The 23,892-nt window shown below is 44.7% G+C and overlaps 1 protein-coding gene across 1 annotated transcript; it reads right to left on the reverse strand.

Moving 5' to 3' along the window:
• Window positions 1–440: 440 nt before the first annotated feature.
• On the reverse strand, window positions 441–22,911 carry stox1 (storkhead box 1). Its single transcript, XM_053875603.1, has 4 exons — window positions 22,471–22,911; window positions 3,803–3,955; window positions 1,349–3,731; window positions 441–816 (listed from the first exon to the last, which is right to left on the reverse strand). Exons 1-4 carry the CDS (start codon window positions 22,790–22,792, stop codon window positions 663–665), a joined length of 3,012 nt encoding a protein of 1,003 aa, XP_053731578.1. The 5' UTR covers window positions 22,793–22,911; the 3' UTR covers window positions 441–662.
• Window positions 22,912–23,892: the final 981 nt, after the last annotated feature.

Below are 23,892 nucleotides of genomic sequence, written 5' to 3' on the forward strand. Positions count from 1 at the left end.
TTTGGAGTTTTCTACCACTGTAGAGAAGTCGATGGTGCCGTGTCCTCAAGTCGCCAGAGGGAGTCGCTGTTTACCATGACAACAAACGGTAATCTCCGTGGCCGAGTTTGGATGAGGGAAAAAAAATGAGCGACACGAACTTCAGTTCTTAAATTCCTTCGATACATCAGAGCAATAAAGGATATTTAAACAGAGCATTGGGAGTCTGAAAATCTTAACTTCTATGCACCTTTAACATACCTATTTTTCTGTGTCTAAATTTGGGGTGTTCGTTCACCATAACAGGCTTCCATTTTTAAGCCTCTTGAAAAGTATCCCAATAAATATGTGTATACATATTTGAAACAATCGGTTTTGAAATGTTCTCTACAGTTTCAAAAACGGAATGAAAATATAATTCAACAAAATGACGACCAAGATACAAATATTGTGTTCAGGATTTTATTTTAGGAAATGAAACTATGAAAACTGGATTTCCCCAAAAAGAATGTCACTACAATGCAAAGTAACTCACACAGTTCACTATACGAAGATCAAATCAATTGCAGAATTTTGAATTACAAAAGAGGCTCTGTACACTGTACATCTGTACACAAAGTGATCTTGAAGTGGAGGAGAAGTCACCCAGGTCTCAGCTGCATCGATGGGCTCTGCAAATGAACTCAGACGTTCATGACAGGAGTGAGCTGCAGCAGCGAGCTCTGTGGTCGGATGGTGCTGCTCTTGGAGTGCAGCTTCTCCAGGTTTGTTAGAAAGCCTCGCCTCTTCAGTCCCTCCAGGAGCACGGTGTTACTGGAGGCCAGGCTCACTTGTGTCCTGCAAGTCAGATGAGGGATGACGTGTTACACAGGATAAACACGCTGGCTGACTTCACAGGGTGATGTTTTCGCTCAGCTGTCCTCTGTTGCTCCCCTCAGCCCAGTCCAAAGAAAATAAGTTATCACTTCCTCTTTGATGAAAACACAAGTGTCTGCAGTCCAGCAATTAGGCTTGATGATGAAAATGGCTCCCTCCTGTGCAAATAACTTATCGTTCATCACCAGTTGTTTTTTCAGCTTTATGGCTGTGAATGAAAGGAACATGCCGAAGAGAAGATGTGCCACTATCTATCTATCTATCTATACATATATATGTATATATATACATATATATTCCTTTTTTTAAAACCATTTTAACCATTTCATGCAAGTGGGTGGAGGTGTCTGCTTTTATTTTATTATTATTGCACAATTCAAAATTTGATGTTTTTTTTCCCTTTTTTTAAAAAAAAGTTGGTTTAAATTCAGATTTATTTTTGTGGCCTTCGAGCTGCAGATTCTCAAGAGACCAAGTGCGCGGAGGATCTTACCGAGGAGAATCTATCCCACTGTCTCCAGTGATGCTCAGGTTCTCTCCAAGTTCCACCGTCGGCCCGCCTCGTGGCCCTGCAGTTCCACAGCCAGCCTCTTGAGGCGTGACGCTCTTCCCTTCCACTGAACTCTCCTCTGGTCTCTCTTCCAGTCCAGCTGTCCAGGGGACAGACTCACTTCTGCCATCATCCGTGGACTTGCGAACCGTCTCGGCATCAGAGTCGATCTCACTGGTCTGGCAGTAGTCGAAGATGCTGCTGTCAGCCACGTCGCCGTTCTCAGTGGTGCCATCCCAGTCGATGCTGGACTCCTTGAGGATGAAGGTTTCTTGCGCTTTGACAAGGTTATTTTGCGACCATGGCGATGTCGCTGAACCGGATCTTGAAAGGTGATATGAGGCTTTGCTCAGCTGACAGTTGAGGGTGCTGTCTTCTGAGTTCAGAGAAACATGAGATGGATACGTGCTGCAGAGATATATCTGACTGTTGGAGCTACGGGAGCCGTAGTTCAGCTCGGGGTTGTCTTGAGTTTTGTAAAAATCTTTGGCAGCATCGTTCATCTCCTCATCATTCAAGTAGAGAGAGCTGCATGTGTCCTCATCATCTTCTCCTTTTTGGTAGAGCCTGGCGTCGTCTTCCACTAAACCATCAGTATCTGTTAGCTCCTGAACGTCTTTACTGACACTCTCTGCTTGACTCTCCTTTACATCCCTTTCATTCGGATAATGAGAATCACCTTGAACGTCACCAGGTGGATTTGGGAGTTTTAAGGAGTGTTTGTGCTGCAACCCGGGCTTCTGCCAGGGCAGGTCATACGAGGGGTTAACAGCAGACTCGTATGGGTGGGTGGGAAGAAAGGCATCGAGGTCATTGTTGTTATTTCGACAGACGGCTTCAGCTGTCCACACCTCCCGGCCGCCTGCCTCTCGGTGGTGCCGCACCTTGTCCTCTATGCGGAGCGTGCAGCTCTGTGGATACGCCAGGCCGTAGTCCGTCGTGAAGTCACTGTGGTTTGTTACATTCGGTGGCACCACGTTGGCATTAGTTAAATCTTTCTCTGAGTTGTACTTGTCCTCAGCTCTGGGTGACTTTTCCACTTTATCCGGTAGAACCGACTTGGCGCGATGCGGGTCCCAGGACTTTGAGCGATGGCTGGTTCGTTCTCTTCGGCCGCAGCCAGTGGACTTACCTTCCTTCGCCTCTCGCCTTCGGTGCCCCTGATTCACGGCGGCAGGGACCACGGTTTCTGCCGACTCGTTGGGAGTCACGTGGGACTGGAAGGGGTTTTCAATACGTTTCTTATAAAGAGATTTCCCCTCCAAAGCTTCAGCACCCTCCGTTTGATCTGGTTCATCAACTGGGATTTCCACTCTGAGCCGAGTCGGAATCAAATCCTCTCCCTCAGGATATTCATCTGGACATATGGAAACCTTGGTTTTGACTCTTGGCTTCTCTCTGGAGGAGTGCGCCCGCCTCTTGCTGCGCGAGGCTTTCTGAGCTAACCTCCTCGCAGCTTTAGTAGAGTGATGGTGCCTCAGTTTTGAGACTGTTAGCGTCTCAGTAGAAATGCCCTTGTCGACACATTTGTCCGGGGACCTTTGCAGCGCCCTCTCTAGAGCTCTTTCCCGCCTCTCTTCCAGCTTCTTCATTAGAACGGTGTGGCGAGTCAAGTTGTCCACCGTCAGCTCCGGATTGATGCGTTTGATGATGGCGTGCTCCAGATCCCGAGGTAGATTGTTAAGGTCGTCCTCATCTCGTACTGGCCACTCCTCAGGCGGGAACTGACCTGAGAAGGAAGCGTATTCCTTCTTGGGCTTCTCCTTTTTACCACCGTTTCTCCAGAACAAACTCAAGCCAAACTTCCTCCCTGGCTTGTTGTCTTTGCGCTGGGTGGTGTTGGACGTGCCCGTTGCTTTGCTGATCTCACTGGCTTGACAGTCCGCAGCCGTAGAGGTAGACTGATGCTGCACCGCGGGCTTGTGGTCCAACGGTCGAGGCCACTTCAAACTCTTTCCAGTGCATTCGCTGACAGAAACAGAATGCTGGTCGGGGGCAGGTGATGGAGGTATGATAGGTGTGATGGTGGTCGAGGTGAGCATTTGAGGGCTGAAGCAGCTGCAAGACTTGCAATGGGCGACTGGGGGCACCTGGGTACCCTCAACACAGGCGTCGTTGCTCAACAGGTAAGTAATGGGAGGAGGTGACGGAGGGCCATCGGACGAGCCTGCAGTCCACCAACTTTTCTCTCTGACCACGTTGTTGGTGATGAAATAGGTCTGCGGGGTGACGATGAAGTAGCCTTCGCCTGTGTGGTAAATCTTGCGTTCCTTTATCAGGGTGCCCAGAGCATTGTAGAGGATGTCCTGAGTCGGGATGGTTATCCCTTCAAGATGAAAAGAGAGAAGGCAGTTTTGAGTAACAGGTTTCAAATGCCAGTGAATGTTTAGCAAATACCTGGATGTGCTTTGCTCATGAAATTCACAAGAGCTTCTTGGTTGACGGTGATTTGAGAGGCGTTCATGTCCGAGATAACCGAGCACAACACTTCGGCCAGAGGAATAAACTGGGACTGAGGGACAGGAGCCATCTGGAGAGGGGACAGGTCACCTGAAATACACAGAACACCAGAGTAAATATGGCATATGCACCCACCTGGGTTGGACTTGTTCAGGAAAAAAAAGAACCTGAATCTGAAATTCCTGCTGCGACCACACTTTCTAAATCATGACCATGGTGGTCTGTTTATGTGAGTTACATTAACCATGCCTGGCTGCGTTTGAAATTCCATAAGTGGTGAGACAGACCGCAGGATTTCATTCACCCCCACACGGATGACCACAGCTCTCCCCGCCTGAGGGATCGGGTATCCAGTCCCCAGCACTGCACAGGTTAAACAGCAGATCCTTCCTAAACAGCAAACACTTTCCCAATCAAGGTGGCACATGAAAGAAGACGGAGACACCCTTGGACACACATTGTCCTCGTAAAACGTATGAAAAACGTTCCACAAGTGGAATCCAACAGCTGAACCGCGAGTCGGCCTGAATCTCAGGGCAGACGGAATTCCTGCGATGTATAAACAAACTGTGGGAGCCCATTAGACACAAGTCAAAGGGGTTGGAAATTGTTAAAACAAGCTTCTATTAAGGCTCATGAGCGATTCCCAGAACATCCCACCACACCATCCAAGAGAAGGAACAGATTTTTCACCCAGAGAAAGCTAACCGTGAAAACACATTGAGCTCGTCCAAATACATTTTGGCAGGATATCCAAGATCCATGAAGCTGGTGAGGTGTCAGAAACACATGCGAGCGTGATGAGATGTCCAGATTCAAAGCAGCGGTCCACTTGGAAAAACCGAGGCGATCCCACGGCTCCTCTTAAAATCGACTACCATCATCATCAAAAGTTTGATTCCCTATAGGAGAAAGTTGGGATGATAACATCGCAATGCCAATAAAGAGAGATCTAAAGCAGATGTGCCTTAAACCAGTGTCTTGCTAAAATGACCTATGTAAGAACGAGAACGAGAAGCAGACCTCTTCCTTTTTCCACAAACCAAAAATTATAATTTAGCTTTGCAAGTCGATACATGTCTTTTTTACTCTAGCCTGCATCCCACCTAAGTCTACTGATGCTCAATAATGGTTTCAGTCTCGATTAGAAATCTATTTTCAAATATATCTTCATTTTTAGTGACAATATTAAACATCAATATTTATGCCCAGAATCATCTTTTACCCACATTAGGAAGACGTGTCATCATATCTGTTTCCTGGTAAACAGTTGAGGAGCCAAGCACTAGCGACACATAAGTTTAATACTCGTGACAAGCTTTTATTTTCAAACACCTACTCTTGTCAAATATAAGCCAAGTACTCATTGCTGCATTCATGTAGTTGATAGTCCCATTTCAGGAGCGCACCGCGGACTGCACTCATAAAATGTATACATATTAAGTCACTTGTCTAGAAAGGCGACACAAATGGGAGGTGTATCCCGATAAAAGCCTCTTTTGCCAGAGTTCTACACTGGTTACAAAAAAATTCGCAGCTAACCACTGCTGAAGATTGTAGATACTGGGATAGCATCATCTATGCGACTGTTGGTCGTCATGACAACCGCAACGTAATATGAATTGAATCTGACAAATAATCACAGTATAAATCGAACCGTTAACCAAGTATCAGGGGAAATATCGAATCGGTCCAAATGATTATCGCCCCCGTAAAATACCAGACATGGACACACCAAACTAGGCAAGGCACAGAGTGTGCAAGCATCACAAAACGTAGGTCAAGTGCGTCCGCAACACAACAAATGTGTAGGCCAGTATTGCCAGGCATCTCCCAGAGATCACAGATGCACGCTTTTATAAAACAGTTGCAACAAGTCCATCTCAGCCTAAATAAAATAAAACGTAATAAATTGTGGCCCCAATCGTGGCTTGGAATATAATCTTGGGCGGCAAATAAATATAGCAAAGTACCATCCTGGCAGGCACAACACTATTTTCTCACAACGCAGATCTGTGACTTTTATCTGTGTCCTGTAAATGCGTTTTGTTTTGCTTACTTTTCCAGTACATGGTTGCTTCCATGCAATGTTAGCTTCCGAGATATCGATCCTACTGTAATGACACACCTTCTTTGTGACTTGTTCTTGTTTAAAAAAAAAAAAAGGCCTGGGACCAGAGCAGATCCCACAGCTGGTGAATGATGAGCATCTGCACCAGCTTAGGAGGAGCACCCGGGCCATGAACCCCGGCTGCCCACAGGACTGGAAAACTGCCATTTGTTAATCAGCTACACCTCATGCCATCGTGCGCAGGTCGGAGCAGCAGAGCATCTGTGGCTCCACCACCACTGGCCCTCGCTCCCTGATTTGACTTTGGGTTTCAAGCTTTGTGTATAAACGTGTGTATCCAGCGCAAAGCTCAAACATGTGGCGTGTGTGACTGTGAGTGATTTCGCCGCTAACCCCAGAGCAACTCAGCGAAAACACAACGGAGCGCACACTTGACGTAAGCTAAACATTTACAGCCGCCACACTTGAAGCACTCACGTCCCGGGCAGGGAAAATAAACAACTAATCAAAACTGGCCATGGTGGTGACTGATGGAACACACACACACTCAGAGTGCAAACACGCGCTAATAAACGGCAACAATAATCACGCTCAACAACTCATTCTCAAGCGACTACTGATAAGTACAAGTTTCCTGTTACTCAGCATGATAATGGTGAACTGTTGTGTGGCTGCACCTTGTTGAACAGATGCAAGTTGGGGTCTTGACTTGGGAGTGACAGACATGTTGGTTTCGCACACTGCCACAGTGAAGACAACACAGCCCACAAAGGAGGCGTCTAGATAGATGCGGGTTCAAATCCCAGTGAAGAAACCTGTCTATAAACAGTGGAGCTGGTCCACAGAAAGTCTATGGAGGTGCTGAGACCACGCAGCATGTGACCTGAGACTGCTCTCTCTTCAGTGACCAGGCTTCTGGCTTTAAAAGAGGGCGTCCAAAGCCACGCCCCCAACCCATTCCCCTCCAGACACACCATGTCAAAAGCTGTAAACATCTATTGGTAGAAAAATATGTTTTTATAAAAACTTATTTCTGAGTCAAATAAGAATCGTTGCCACAGTAACACTTTCAGATGCAGTAGTCTCCTGTGCAGCTGTTTTACTCAGGTGACTCTGATTCATGAAAAAATAGATTTTTATAATAATTCTTTCCCTTACTACAAGCTAAACGTCAACAGTTTTGTTCATCTTCTTTTATATATATTCATGCAACAGCTGCATCAGCTGTGAATCTGAACTTTCACAATCATTGATTCATTCAAACATAATATATATGGAAGCTTGCCCTCTGGATTAAATAAAAAGAACCATGTGACTTTTGATCCCTGTCAAAGTATTCTGCTCGCACCGCTCCCCGGCACAGCTCGCTGCACAGCACTGAGGAGCGGGAGGAGCGGGCTTCTAGCCAAAACACTCCTCCCATAGTTTTGTAAACGACTGTTTAAACTTTGGAACTTATCCGCGGTTTCTTCCTTTCATCGGCATCAGACATCCCATCGATCACAGCGCCTCCATGCCGCGAGTGTGGCGACTCGCGAGATGTGAATAACCATGAGTTAGTGTTGGAAAAAAATGACTGGGCGGAGACACTCTGCGATGACACTGAACTAGGGTATTATACAGGCATAATGAGGAGGAGGAGGAGGGCATCCATTTTTTCATGTATCACAGTTCAGGGCCTCAGTCCTGAGGCAGGTGACCACCATCACTAAACCCAAACTGTCTGACCGTGAGATTTTGTGGGGCCTTTATCAAGCAGAAAACAGCTCCGAGTTCGCCGGCAATAAAGAGTCTGAAATGCTTCATGCCAAGTCCGTCGTGTTGGAACTTTATAACTCCCATTTGACTCGCTGAACTGATCAACCGCAGCATGGAAAATGCTTCAACTGGACAGAACACTCGGAGCGTGCTGGGCTGCCAGACGGTGCTCCGTGACATTGATCCAATGACACCGAGGGGTTGTAAAGAAACACATCTGCCCTCCCCCCCCCGCGCATCCCGGACAGAAGACATTAATCTGACTAAACCTCAGAGCGGATATCTCAATAGTCGCCTCCCCAGGCTGTGAATTAGAGTGGACCGGCTTCGTTTCCCGTTGCTCTTAACCTCCAACTGGAATGTGTGGTCGTCTGTTGTCATGGCAACCACCTACAACCTCTGTCATTAGCAACAAAGAACAATAATACCAAAAGGAATAATAGAATTTTGAGAAGCCAAAAAGTAAATCAGGTCAAAAGCAACTTCCGATAAAACAACCAATGCAATGTGATATTCAAAGGGAACAGGAAAAGTGAGTGCTGCTTCGACAGAAATCAAGGTGGGAACATGTCCTAAAACTCCAGGTAAAGGATTTGTGTTTATTCACTGCGTGAGGTGCACCTTTCGTCCTGGGGGAGAAAACTTCTGTGTTTGTGTAATCGAAGACCGAGCCACAGACATTAAACTCTTTGTCATATGCTGGTCGTCATGGCAACAGAAGGCAACAGAGGCCAGAGTCAAACAGGAGCTGTGTTTTGAGGAAAGCTGCGAAAAGCTCCTGAGTAAATGTGCGATTTATTTCCACATGTAAAAGACACTTTGTTTGAAGAAAACAGCAGTGAGATCAAAATCATCTTTAAAGAGCTTGTGACCTGTAGAAGGCAGAGTCGTACAGGAAGAGATGAAGTTGCATTGTTGGAACTCATCCAGCACTTTACAAGGCCAGTGTGTGGTCACGGAACTCACACGCTTCAGTTTATGATTTCATTTCAAGGACACAAAAAGACACAAAAAATTATAAGTTTAGAGTTTATTCCTTTGTGAATTAAATTCTTTTAATGAGTAATTTATTTCTTTTGAGGGACAATATTTCTTTGTCCCTCAACACTACTGAAGAAAATACCTTGCAAACCATATTTACATGTTTTATCCAGAGGTCGGTTGTTGAGATGTTCACCACTTCAAAATCCGTTCCATTATTTATCTTTTACATTGAGAATCATTTAAAAAAATCAAATAATAATGATGTTTTACACCAAACTAACAATGAAAATGCCTGGACAATAATACTGTAGTAACATAGGGAGAACAGAAACTTTGTAAAAAAATTAAAAAAAAGTTCTATCATTCCTTTTTGGAGTAAATGACATCATCACTCGGACACTTGTGAGAGAACTGGACGATACAGGGGGTGATGTTGAGTGCAATGCAAACAAGGCCCAGACTCTCCTCCGCCAGGATCCTCCTCTCTGAGGGTAATACTGAGGTTTCTGAAGGTCAACTGAGACTCGTCTTCGCTGGGGCCTCCTCCTCTTGCCCCTGACTAGAAGCCACCTTGCCTCTCTTGATGTTGAGAGGAGATGCCTCTGCAATGAAATATTGACCCTCACACGCACCCCTTCACCCTTACCTTGTTATCGTGTGTTCCATAATAACATAACCCATTTCTCTACCTTAATGCAGTCCACGCTCACGTCGCTAACACCAGCTAATAACAAGAGGAACGTTTGTTTGAAGGATCTAAGGATGAAAATCACAGCAGCTCCTCAAGAGATTTGGAGCCGATAATATCGGTGTTCAGGGATTTGTGTAGGATCACAGTTATAAAGGGCATTACACAACTTCCACAGACATCTTTGCCTTGACCTTTAACCTAAGCTATCAGATAAAATCTGTCAGAAACATCAAGGCATCCACACGCAACTCCTGACTCCTCGGTGGAATCGCAGACACACACACACACCCTCTTATCTCCTGCTGCTATCCTCTAATCTCCTCAGGCTCCACCGAGCAAACAGGCTAATCTCCTCTCCCCTCATTAAAGACACACTGCTCACATTCATGATGAACTTGAGATCGGCCCTAACTCCACCCTCCTCGCTCCCGCCCAGCTTGGGCGGGCATCCCGATCCTGCGAGTTTGCAGGATTTCCAAAAAAGATCATAATCTTCAAACAGCCATTCATGGAGTGGGACGAGAAGGATCTGATGTGATAATCTAGTCCAGACATTTGCAACCAAAGTCACTAGTTCATGTTTGTGAAAGAAAAGTATTGGCATTCATTCTTCTACTGCTGTATACTTCAATGGAGGGACAGCTTCTCCTGGCGACAAGAGATGACGACACACAACCATGGGGCGATGACTTTGTCATACAATTAAACAAGTCTCTTGAGTTTTGGGCCAAACGACACTGTAACTTGTCAGGAGGGTTCATATTGACTTTTCACGATTAAACTTTCTTCATCTTTAAATGCATTACAACTTCATTTCATTTTTACTTTCAGTTTAATTTTCCATTTATTGATTTCAATTTATTAACTCATGCATCAACCTAATACCATGTTACCTTTTGTCACAGAACTATTGAATAATATTTAATTATAACTAACAGATTATGTTCAACTGACTCACAATATTTCCACTTTATGGTAATGAATAACCCAATTGCAGTGTGCATTGCAACATGTGCATGACGGACTCAGACTCAGCATTAAAACAAGACACTTGGCCTCAAATCTCGGCACTGAATTCGAGCCCTGACAAGAGGCTCATGGAGCGAAAAGTAACCACAGCTAACAGCGCACCTGGACCCTCGATACTCCTTCCCTGGGCATGTAGTGGATGAAAAGAGGAGCAGTCTGTCTGGTTTTAAGGCAACATTCCGCCATTTCACAACTGAAGTTTACATTGATCTGGTTTTGATCATTGTACATAATATATTGAATTCAGCACTTTGCCTTTTTAGTGGTTGATATTTATTTGCTGTAAAAGTTGCAATGTTTGCTACACTGTGTTGTTCAGTATTGTTGTGTTGCACAAAACTTGATGTGATTTAACTGAGGAGAATAAAGAACAATGAACTCAACTCTACCATTAATTTAGATTTCATTTAAAAATACATAAGGTTTATCCTTCATATTAGTTAACTCATATTAGACATGTATGGAGTTAAATATCAATTATTAAATGGAATATCGATCAAGTGTCATCGCACTTGACTTGTCCCATTTAACCGCACGTCCCACCAAATGTTTGCTTCTTTCTCTTCACTTCCAAATGGCAAAATACAAAGACATCATCGCTCTGTGATGCCTGCCGCTGTGTGTGTGTGTGTGCGTGTGTGAATCTCACTAGAGCGTCTCCTTCACTCCTGTGCTCCACACAGAGGTGGGCGTTGCAGCCTAATGGCCCAATAAAGCGAGAGAAAGGAGCAATCGGGACCTGAACGTCTCAACAACCAGCCCGACAGACACCACGTCCTCGAGGCTTTACAACCTGCGCGGCAGTGAAACAGAGACACACACACTGAATACTGTAGCAGTGTTTGTCACTGCCAATGACAGCCAAACACTCAGCCTTTTTGGGATGAGCGCTAAATAAATAAAGGAGGAACACATGGGAGCAGAACCTTAAACGACATTATTGATTCCTCAGCTGTAAAATGTCATTTGTTTCCCTTTTAAGAAGCTGGACGAATATTTAATTGGATATTACGCCAGACTTGGGGGTTAATAATTCACAGAAAAGCGTCTCTGACTGAGGCTAACCTCCAGTGCAAGGCATGTGTCAAAGCCAAAGCCTGGAGGACAAATCAGTCCCGACAAAATATCGGTCTCAAAACCAAATCCGATACCAATTTAAAGCAGACCAGTGCATGTTTAAAACCGGACCAATGCAGCTGACCGGGGTGAAGCTCTACTGCTCAACAGAAGGAGAAAGTATGCTCAGTTTTATCCTCCAGGAACTGAAAGGGAGACTATTATTCTGCTTGAAGTCACCTCTTGTGAAGGGAATACCAGTTATACTTAATACATATTAGTCAGTTCACATTTTGGCCTCCATATGGATTATGGACTACCTGATGGGTAGACCACGGTACGTGCGCCTGTGTCGGACACAGTATTTAGCAATACCGGGGCACCACAGGGGACTGTTCTCTCTCCATTCCTCTTCACTATTTACACTACAGACTTCAACTATTGGTCTGAGACTTGTCACCTTCAGAAGTTCTGCCATAGTTGGATGTATCAGTAAGGGTGAGGAGACTGAGTATAGGGCTGTGGTGGAGGACTTTGTTGCTTGGTGAGAGCTGAACCATCTGCAGCCCAATGTGGCAAAGTCCAGGTGGTCCCCCCGTTTCCATCTGGGGGATCAATGTGGATATGGTCGAGGACTATAAATAACTTGGGGTCCACATAGACAATAAACTGGACTGGGCTCGGAACACGTAGGCCCTTTACAAAAAAGGTCAGAGTCGTCTCTACTTCTTGAGGAGGCTCAGGTCCTTCAACGTCTGCAGGACAATGCTGAGGATGTTTTATGAGTCGGTGGTGTCCAGTGCAGTTCTGTTCACTGTGGTTTGCTGGGGCAGCAGATTAACGGTGACAGACTCATCCGCAAAGCTGGTGATGTGGTGGAGATGGTTATGAAGAGAAGGATGCTTCCCCCCATCAGGTCCTGTTTCTAAGCTCTTTTGTATAGCTTTTTGCTCTAAATAATATTATTTCTTTTTTCATTTTATTGTGATATGTTGTGTACAGAGCATGTTACGAACATAATTTCCCTTGGGATTAATACAGTTTTTCTGATTCTGATTCTTGAACCACCAACGTATTCACCCCAGCTGACAACAGAGAAATGATGAATAGAATTATGAACAAATCAACAGTGTATGGAGCAGAGAACAACACTGAAGATCCAGTCGCAGGAGTAAAAGAGGCTCAACTGCTGGTCCAGAGGCAGGTTGTTAAGGAGTGATGGTGGCTGCTAAAGCCAAACCAGTTCATCGCTGTTTAGCATTTTAAAGCTGCACCTCTGACACAGTAGCTCATGTTTCAACTCATTCTTAGGCGTTTACCTCTCCACCAGAAAGCCGGACAACTAACAAGCGAATTAAAAACTCAGGCCTCGACTGACTGGAGGTTTGCCTTTTGCCCAGAAACCTTCTGAGGCAGCAACCTTTGGACTCCAAACTAAGACATATCAGCAGATGAGGTACCTTATATGCGTCTCTCTTTGAGAACCTATACCATCAAAGAAAGGCCTATAGCCTGCGACTAAGCCTCTCAAAGTGGCGTGAGCTAATCCAAAAAACATCCGTCCCTCCACAGCAGGTTAACACAGATGTTGGCCTCCAAAAGATGTTGGCTGTTTTCACCATCTGAGCACAAAAGATACTATTCTTGGCCAAGTCTGCAACCCAAAGTATGTTAAAGTAATCACTTTTAAATTCCACATGCAATGCCATACTCTGCTCTTTGGATGGAAGTAGTCTGGGGGGTGGGGGGTTCTGGATCCTGTCCCGGCTACTTTGGGCAAGAGGCAGCGGACACACAGCCAATCGGACGAGAAAAGTTTTTTTTGGATAATTTCGGTTATGACCCTTTGTCCACACAACATCCAGGTCTGCTCACGCCAAAAGATATTTGAGTAAACACAAACAAGAGTATGTTTTTTGGGCCAAAACTGCATTTATAACTTCTTTATTAACTAAATTAAGGAAGTCTGTTATTGTAATTTTTTTTATTTACACCGTTGCAATGCAACATATCAAGAAATATAACTGAATCACCAAGAGGGAAAGGCACCAGTCGCATACACATAAAGCGTGAAAGCACAATGTACTAAGGAGTAACAACATTTTACAGCATGAAATTTTGCTGTAAAAAAAAAAAGAGGAAATATACATATTTTTTTTTTTTTGTCTGCCAAATTTCTCTCAGCAAAACCTTCTATTTTTGCCGTTACCACTGACACCCTAAGCCAAACACTTGTATCATGGTCCTTGTATGGCATATTGTTTAGAGAGGCTTCTATTTTGTTTCACCCCTACAACCTACTCTAGTGACAATTGATATATGGGGGTTATAAAGAAGTAGACCAGTGTCATGAGGTCGAGACACAATGGTGCATTGATGAATGAAGATCAGAGCTGAACATTCTCACTCACAGGGGTTGTTTCCACCGCTGGACAGTTTCTTAACTGAGGGACAGTCACAGAGTAGAACCACTGTTCATAAAGTTAGTCGAGCTAGCTCAAGGAAACCTTCTTGACACCTTGCTAGTGAGGAGTGCCATGCAAGTGGGAGGAAGCCCAGGGGCAGACCAAGGTTTCAAAGCGATATGTCTCAGTTGATAGCTGGAGGAAGGTCTTAGATGGACGGGTCACTGCGAAGACCTACAAAGAGTGCCTTTTTAGGTGCTCACTGATGCATCAATACATTAAAAGTGAGAGATGTTTGTCGTAAAAACTGACCATGTGATGCTGTTTGAAGCATCTTTCAGTGCCCAATTAATAAATCACCGCACAATCCTGTGACAACCGCACTCAATCATTTAAAACACACATAAAATAAAGATTCATGGCTCCTCATAAAAGTCTACTAGTACAAGTTGGCTGACCTTGATGGGTTTATAGTACAGGACCATGAATATGAATCATCAAATGACTTTCAAGAGCACTGCGTCCCAGCTAATATCAGGGAGCTGGTGTGGTTATAAAGTCCATAAAGGCTTATAAAAACATCCCCAAAGAGTGATGGAAGGTAGCATTAAAGCTCCACATCCCTGCCAGCTCATTTGTCCGGCCAATGAGGAGAAATCTCCGGGGGGCACCTAAGCGGGCCTCCACACAGAGGGAGGGAAGTCTTTGGCTGTTAGTGTTGGCATCGCTCCACTGCGACCTCAGCCCATGTTTAGGTCCAGAAGGAGGCCGCCACACATGATTCGCACCGGGAACCAGCTTCCTGTCGCGACGGGGAAGGATGTGTGGAACAAATGACGGACAGAGAGCCAAGTTACACATTCAATCTGAAGTTGCATGATGCCGATTCCTTTAACCAGCACATTACCAAAGTGTTATAGTTATAGCTGTAGTTTCCTCTGCTCAAGGTCATTCGGTCATCATTTGACCGCTGCTCTTGCACACTCAATTTCCAGACAAAAACGGTTCTAGCTGTGCACTGGGTTTGTGTTTGGACATTCACTAGCTCAAGGGGGGCAATGCAACTTCCTGAGGGAGAAAGCATAGACGAATATGAGGGGCTGTCAATTCAGACAGACAGAGCAGAAGGATAGTTTAGAAATGTACATTTTAGAACCACCATGATACTACTTACTTAGAATATGTTGTTGATCATTCATGATTTCATGTTATACAAGTTCCGCGGTTTAAACAAACTTGAGTTCTGCTCGCAACCGACTTCAGTCATGATGATGTTTCTATGTTTACACTTTGTTTCAGTACGTTTGATCATGTGAGATTTCATCTTTAAAAAGAGATCATTTTGCTGGTGGACTGAAGATTCGCAACGTTAAGCAGTTGTTTTGTGCATTTTTTTCAATTCCTTCCATTAATTTTTTGTGATGGACCAGAATTCATTACTCATAAAAAGAAGACATTTTTAGAAAGAGAGACCTGTCAGTCAGACCTCATGAGTGCTGCACTTTCCCCATGTTAGCACTGGATAGTCGGTGAAACTCTCCGGTCGACGATGGTGAAGTAACGTGAGAGAGGAACTAGTACTTGAGCTTGTTCTTCAGCTGCTAACAGTCCTTTTGCTCAAACCCACAATGTCTTCAGATACACTGACACCTAAGTGATTTGGCAACACACTCATGTAACAAGCGACCAAAATATGATCCCACGCCTCCAGAAAGTGTTACAAAGTAGATCAATCTGCAACAATGCGGAAAGTCAACATGGCGGCACAGCTATAGATTTGCAGCCCTTTAAGTGTGAAGACTGTGGAAGTATATTAAAAGCAAGCTTGTCAATTCCAGCAACTACAGTCAGCTTTTGTTCCATTTCAGCGTCCTGTTTTTTCCTCCTCCCTCTATTCATCACTAAAAAAACCTGGGCTCACATTGGTTACTGCGGCTCGACTTGTCACCAGAATTCAGAGTCTGCACCAAGCAGCATCCAAAGGGCGCTGAAGTTGCGACCATAGCCTGTCGCATCCCACTCTCCCATATCACCATCTGGATCCGAAACTCTTTTGAAGGATGTTGTGCAAGCGAGTTATGGAAGGCTACTGCCACCTGCTGCTCATGTGTGCTCATTGTCATCATCATTTAGCTAACCCTAACCTTAATGACAACTCAAATACCAAAGGCTGGCATCCACATCGATATAATAAATATACAACATTAGCAATGACTGTCTGGGTGGAGGTCTGCACTCTCTGAAACACAGACTACAGTATATGGATATGACATCATGCTCCATCAAAGTGCATAAAACAACTCCCCTTCTTCTCAGATTGTAAAGGCTGAAAGTCAAACTTTAAGATGACATCCGTAAGGCAAACCACAGTCAGGAGAACCGATCACATCAAGTCACAGCGTAAACACAATCCCACACCGTCACTTTGTTCCAGTGGTGATTTCTCATCCTGAAATGCAGATGGGGCTGTAAAAGAAACACCTGGAGCTGGATATTTGTTTGCCTTCAGAAGCAAACTGACCTCAGTTGCCTTGTTAGCAGGAAGGCTTTCACCTCTGACCTGTGCTGCTTAGTCAAGACAGGGAGGGCCATTTAAAGGCTGTGAGGCCCACTGGCGGGGGAGTGGAGGGGTGTCATGGTTAATAAGCCAACATCTGGAAGAGTTATGACCATTAGTGGAAGGCTTTGAGACCTTGACAAAATACCCGCATGAAAGGGGACATTTTGTGTGTGAAACACTTTCAAGTGAGGAGCGCAGGGACAGAAACCTGGCTGTGAGCGGCTCAGGAAATGATCTCAAGAGTAAATGAAGCATTTTAGGAATGTATGGTCCATGACTGGTAATTGAGTCAGCTTTTCAGAATCAAACGTGGGTTTTACAAATCAAACAACACCTGCGGGGTGTTTATTTGAGCCAGAGGCTCTTCACGTTCATGTTCAAAGTGGGGAGTAAATTGGTGGCGCGACACCGGACTCCTCATTACACCACCTCCGGAATCCATATATAAATGTTTCAGCCGGGGATCACCGTCCGCCTGCTTGGGAAACAATGCGGAGACTGAATAATGCAGAGGGAGCGAAGACTCATTATGGAGCTTCTGGTTTCCACCCTGTTAGAGCGGACGCCTGCCTGGTGAGAGGTTCTTCTTATAGGGGCAGACAAGGTTGGAACTCGCCGACATAAACAGCGAGACAGGATTAAAATGAGGCATCGATACCTACAGTACGTGGGCAGATGACAGTGGATCCATTCCTCTGACTCAAGTGTCGGGAATATGAAAATATTTTTTACAAAGAACAACTGACCTTTATGTGGAGCTTTTCATGAGTCAAAAGTGGGTTCACACCTAACTTCATGACAGCAGACTGGGTCACACTGTGGGCCACACTGGGCCAGTGTATCTCCTAAACAGACTGTTTTTGTGTGGTAAATATATTTGTCACTATTAGGGATGGTTTGATACCATTTTTTCCAGAGCCTTCTGTATGTGCTCTGCCTTCATTTCGTCTGTATTTCTGCACATTTCCACAAAGCTGATGGACGGAAGAGAGCAGTACCAGAAACTCTGGGGGGCAGTGTTTCTGTTGCCACCCGATCTAATCTAATGAGACGCGAAGAAGACATAACAGTGTTGGAAATTCTCCGTCCTCCTGTTAGGGAGGCGAAAAGCTACATTATCAATACTTCTTCCACAGTCGCCGTGTTGGTTTTGGAGTTTGGTGTTCTCATAAACGATTTGCTCTGGGCTGCGCCCCTTGGTGGATATATTGGTGAACAGCAACGACAATATAAAGAACGCACTGAAGCATGTGATCAGCAACAGTAGTATGAAAAGGACAGGTACATTTTGGTACCTAAGGGAGCATTAGTGGGCCTGAATACTGACACCAAACAACACACAACCCAGAACGGCTTTGGCTTTAGAAAACGTAGAGCTTTTACTGCATAAATAAAGTGCAACATGACAAAAACTAAATAAAACAAAATACTTGGCTATACACCACGTTGGTCACTGATCATCATCTGATACCGATTCAAACATTTTGTCCTGGATCGGACCTGATACCATCCCGAGTCACAATCCCGGAGGCTTGTGTGAGAATACAAACACACTCTGTAAAGTCGAAGAGATCCATTGAGAGTCCAGCTGTATGAATGAAAAACAACCTGCAGTTATTCGTGAGTTTAAGACAGAGGTCATCCTCAGTTCCAGAGAGGCCCACTCCCACTGGGATCATCGTCCTAGCTCACCAGTAAACTCATCACGATGCCTCCACCCTGCTGTCTCTGCCGTGGAGGAAGTGGTTAGGCCGCGGAAGAATCCAACTTCACGCAGACATGACGAACGAGGCAGCAGCGTGACGCACGTGCTTCGCCGTCTCGTCATGCTCTTTCAATTACGCAGCGAAGAGCTCAGCGCAAATGCCATGAATTAGCTGTAAATTTGTCCCGACCTTCTTCTGACCTGGAGAACAATCTATGGCTGTTTGGAATTCAGTGCGGCCGATGACTTTCTGGATCCAGACATTGCCAAGGTCCTGAGGATCAAGCCCAATCCAGGACACTCGCAGTGCTCCTCACTGGCCGTGAAATCGCCGGCCATGAATTCTGGCGGCAAGCAGCCCGTAGCACCGTGATTGACTGTCGACTGCTACTGAGCCAGAAGGTCGTAAAACATCCAGCAGACCCCACAAAGCCCATTTTCATACAAATAGCTGTAAGTTAAAAGACTTGTTAGGGCGGCACAAGGACACACAAGGTTCTCATGGAAACATGAGTCAGCGTTTTAAATGACGAACAACACTGGCTTTCCCTTTCAAAAACAAACAATGGAGGAACAGCGAGAAGATCAGACAGATGTCCCCATGGGGATCTCGGGAACAACTAAATCTTACAGCATGTTCAATGTCTTGAACATAGTCATGAACATTTTGCTCAGAATTTCACTGGGTTTCAGGTCTGATGACGTTGAGCTCCTCGAAATTCAAGACTCTTGGAGTCAAACTTTGATTCGACCCAGTTGGATAATCAGATCTGCAGGTAGGTGGAGGATGGGAGGCGCACCGTCAGTCATGAATAGGGCTGGGTATTTCCATCAACCTCACGATACAATACGTATCATGATATGATGCATATTGAGATACATGTTTCTCAAGGCGATAAGTATCTCAATATTTCACATTACTTTACGTCAGTGCTTCTCAATTATTTCCCCCCCAACCTCCCGGAAGAAGTAAATGTTGCGTCCCCCAACACTCCGCCGCCTCCGGAAGTAGCATCATTTGTCTATAAAATTATCATAAGTTCACCTCTGAATAACATTGTACCCTTGTCAACAGTAAGGAAATGAAAAAAGGTAACATAGATCAACTTACAATAAAGAATAACTTTATTAACATTGTTTTTGTCTGTAACTGAAAAGACTTGTGCATCAATTGGTTGGAATTCAAAAACAAAAATCATGAGTGGATGTGCAATTACACTTTATTCTAGTACGGCAAAACAGTATGTTCCGAGGTCACACGCGCCTCCCGTTGGACCGTCCCACTATTTGAGAAGGACTGCTTTACAAACAATTCTAAGAAAACAGTCAGACACACACCCAAAATGAAGTTTTCTCCGACATTTGTCAAAACTGAACTTGCAAAATGTCCTTAGACAGAGTAAAAGATTTGCGCCAGCGTTAACCATCAGATGTGGAGGTAAGACTGGAGGCTGCCTGACAGTGGGGTGTCGTCCTCCCCCCCTCCGTGTCTCTGCACGCCCTCCTGGGTCTCCCACTGTGTGGTCTCTGGCTCCCCTCCACATTCCTCCCTTTAATTGTTTGTACTTTGCACAACCTGGCGCAGCAGATGAGCAGATATTAAGTCAGCAGGTAGACAACGGTGGGGTCTGCCAGTGGGCACACAGACAATAATGCGACAATCCATCCGAGACAGGAGGCTGTCTGTGAAAAAGACAGCCTCGTTTAGCTAAAAACCGTAGCCTCGCAAGCAGCGCTGCATCAGCAGGAAGCAAAAACATTGTAGGTCATATCACTGACACATGGCACTAAAGTCTACCATATAAAATGCAAACAGTATTGTGACTGTAAACAACCACTGCATGCCACAATTCAACACAGATGTCTCCATGTTTCCTTCATATTTTCTTTAGGCTTCAAGGTGGAAGGCAGCTTAAGCACTATATCTTGGCATTGTTTTCCAAACAGGGCCCCAAAAGAAAACAGAGAACCTTAGAAAACTACATTTCCATGTCTGTATCACCAAACAGCTACTTGGACTGACTGGATTCCCAGTCAATATTGCGTAAGGTCTTTGTTGCCTTGTAGCCAAGTGCAAATGCTCAAACTCAAGGTCGAGCCACAATAACATCTCTGTTGTAGTTTTCATTTGGCTCATGTTGCGCTGAGGTTGTACACAACGTGGAAGATTTAACCGTCTTCTCCATTATTTTGGATGCCACATACAGGCCAGGCATGTGGTGAGGTGCACCAATACAACAGTGGGCCTATAGATCTGCGCTGGCATTAGCATTGCCATGTCGTCGCAATTGGCCCATCCGAACTCCGAAGTTAGCACTGATTTTGAATGGACGTCTGAAGCAGTAAAAAGAAGTTGTGTCTCCGATCGGGGTTGGGGATAGCGATGTGTCAGATTTTGTCGTACATCTTTCACGGTCATCCTTAAGGACTACCTTAAGGGGATTCCTACACAACTAGCGGTGACAGTGCACTGACTTGGGAGTAATATGTCACGACATTTTGACAAAAAAAAATCTGAAAAATCCCTGCGTACGGAGGTCCCTACAGCGCCTAAGTCTCCGCTCCTTCCAGTCGGTCCATGGGACCTAAGATCAGAAAAAAATGAATAGAAGTCTATGAGAAAATTAAAGTTATTCTCTGGTCCACTATGCCTCATGCCCTGGATCACAGAGAGTGTGTGGTTTCTCATGTAATTTATAATTTATTTGCTAGTGAAAATTATTTGGACTACTAATAAAACGTTGCACGTATGACATCACAATAGAATCCAACTGCTCCGCCGCTAAGGCAGATGCTAAAGGCACTAAACTATCAAAGCTAGAAGAGAGTAAACAGTGGCTTCTCCCGCATGCTGGCTCTCACTCGACCAACTATCGAGTGAGAGCCTGCGACCAGTATGGTAGTTCCCAACTAAAAATCACAGCATTAGAGTGTCTCTTTCAACTTCACTGACTGGCTGGATCAGAAAATAACTTATCTCTCCCTTGACTCATATTTTTTGTGAGCTTAGATCCCATGAGGCGGGATTAGACCGGCGCTCCTAATGCTGCTAAAGCGCCGGGGGGAACCCTGACAATGGTGCGTTCTTTTGACACGTGATGATCTGTTGATCACTCTTGGTCTCTCTTCAACCTATTCCCAGTTTGTTGTTCACATTCTTTCAACATTCAACATTCAACATTGAAACATTCTTTCAATAAATGTGTAAAAATGCACAGTGTGCTTATTCATGTAGCCAAAGATGCAGCGGAGGAGTCGACACATTCACAGTGGAGTCAGCAACATTGCGATAACCACTCATCGTTCCTCCACAGAAAACCATTATTAGGTTTGAAACACACAGTTGTCATTTTCTGCAGCAGCTGGTGCAGTCTGGCATGAACAGTCCATGAGATCATCCTATAGCAGGATGCTTGCCGTGCGAGGTTTTAAGAGAAAGGTGCCAGAGCATAGAACAATGAGCAGTAATAACACATTATCCAGCTGCAGTAAACAACGCTGGGAGAAGAGTGGCACAGCAGACTGTGCTGTGGAGCTCAGATAACAGCTGGATCACACACAGTGATTGTCACAGGCTTCCTATTGATTTATTTTTAAACCAATCAACCACAATCTCAAGCAGTTCATGTCTTTTTTTGCACAGAACATTTTGCATAGACTTATTTTTCACCATCTACCTACTTTTATGTTTTTGTATTATATATATATATATATATATATATATATAGAGAGAGAGAGAGAGAGAGAGAGTTCAACCCGAGAAACAGCTAAACATATATATATATTACACACACACACACACACACACACACACACACACACACACATATATATATATATATATATATATATATATATATATATATATATATATATATACATATATATATATATATATATATATATATATATATATATATATATATACATATATATATACATATATTATATATATATTGAACTTATTTATTTATTTTTAAACAGTTTACAAGTTAAACTCGGCTGATAGAGTTAAAAGTCAAAACATATCTTGTTTTTTCTTGTTTTATAATATATATAATATATGTATATATATGTGTGTATATATATGTGTGTGTGTATATATATATATATATATATATATAACTTATTTATTTATTTTTTAACAGTTTACAAGTTAAACTCGGCTGATAGAGTTAAAAGTCAAAACATTTTCTGGTTTTCTTCTCCTTCTTTTTGAATGAATCTCGGCTGTTTCTTTGGTCGAACTTTTACAGCAATGACACTTGTCTCAAAGGGTTAAAAACGCCACGACAATGACGAGTTATCCATGAGACATTGGGTTGAACCTGATATCCAGAACTCACCCACAGCCTTGATGACAAGTCCCCGGGGAGACCGCAGCGCTCGCCGCATCCACGCTTCCCTCAGCACCTCCAGCTGGTTCGCGTTCCCTTGAATAAAAAGCACCAAGTTCTCCATCCATCCCTGGAAGTGCACCTCGGAAACAGCCTTGACCAGTCGTTTATTCCAAAAGCTGCGCGAGTTTTGAGCCTTGAAGTCGGCGAATATCTCCTGCCCGGTGGCGAGTTGGACTCCGCCGGCGGGGGGACTCTCCTCGTCCGGGCCGAAGACGATAGCGAGGGAGGCGGCGGAGAGCTGGACGAGGAGTCGCTGCTGGTGGGACATGTTGCGATTTTGCGTTTCTTCCCCTTGGTTTTAAAAGCTTAAAGTCATGTTAAATCTGTCTCGGGCTGCCCCCGCTTTGTTTAAAGACTGTTGCTCTGGTAATCCCAGCCGCTTCGCATTCCTCCAGACGGCGTCTGCTGCGGAGCAACCAGCGCGCCGCAGCGGTGCTTCCTCTCCGGAGTGACGGAGGTGGTGGGCGTGGTCGCCTGCTGCTGACGGCTGGACTCACAGGTGGACCGCCCACTGCCGGACCCGAGCAGGTGAGCGTCCTCGCACACAGGTGCCGCGCACTTTCAAAAGCGGGGAAAAGAACAGTCAAAATAAATGTTTCCACTTTTGCATTTGGCATATTTTACATTTTATATTTTTCTTGCTTACAGAGCAATTTCCTTCCATGACGACATGGAGTCTAGTTTATATTTGAAGCTTTTGTCTGAAATGATGTGATTTATTAAAAATGCTACATATTTACATCCCATCTTTCAATCCCAGCTACTTGGTGCAAGAGGACACCCTGGAAAGCGTTCCATCCCAGACACTTTTTCTCTTATTAAGAAGTGCAAGGACAATATAAGATGTTCGTTCGAGAAGCGAATTGTTCGAAATCCGAATCGATTTTTCCCATTACAATGAATGGAAAAAGAAAAAATGCGTTCCAAACCTTAGAAGAGGCTTTTGTAGGAGTGAATGTAGAGTGTGTGCTGCAGGTGCGCTGTTCCTCTATGTGTGTGGCCGCTGCATGTGGGAGGGGTTGCCGAGTGAGTGACGTCTCTCCAGAAGTGAAGAGGTGCCCGGTGCGTGTCCAGCTCTGAATGTGCGCTTCTGTGCAGTTTGGCTGTGACAAAGTCATAAACCAAGTAACGCTCTGTCCCAGACTCGCCTCATCCCTGTCCCAGCTCCAGCCCACAACAGGACATCAAACCCTGGAGTGAGCTCCAGCCTCAGAGGTGTGGAGAGCGAGCACCTCCCCTGTGACACTCTACCACGGTCCAGTGTGGAGACAGGAAAGGTTTTACACCTCAATACGGGACATGTCTGCATACAGAGGCTGCGTTATACACAATAACAAAGCGTGTCATAGGTCAGCTGTTCGGTTCGCG

Source organism: Synchiropus splendidus, chromosome 9, assembly GCF_027744825.2.
Source record: "Synchiropus splendidus isolate RoL2022-P1 chromosome 9, RoL_Sspl_1.0, whole genome shotgun sequence".
NCBI classification, from domain to species: domain Eukaryota; kingdom Metazoa; phylum Chordata; class Actinopteri; order Syngnathiformes; family Callionymidae; genus Synchiropus; species Synchiropus splendidus.

Coding starts and splice junctions, on each gene's coding strand:
- stox1 (XM_053875603.1), bottom strand. CDS start 22,792: ATGTCCCACCAGCAGCGACTCCTCGTCCAGCTCTCCGCCGCCTCCCTC. Junction 3,956..22,470: donor ACTTGTCATCAAGGCTGTGG/GTGAGTTCTGGA, acceptor TGTGTATTTCAG/GTGACCTGTCCCCTCTCCAG. Junction 3,732..3,802: donor CATGAGCAAAGCACATCCAG/GTATTTGCTAAA, acceptor TTCATCTTGAAG/GGATAACCATCCCGACTCAG.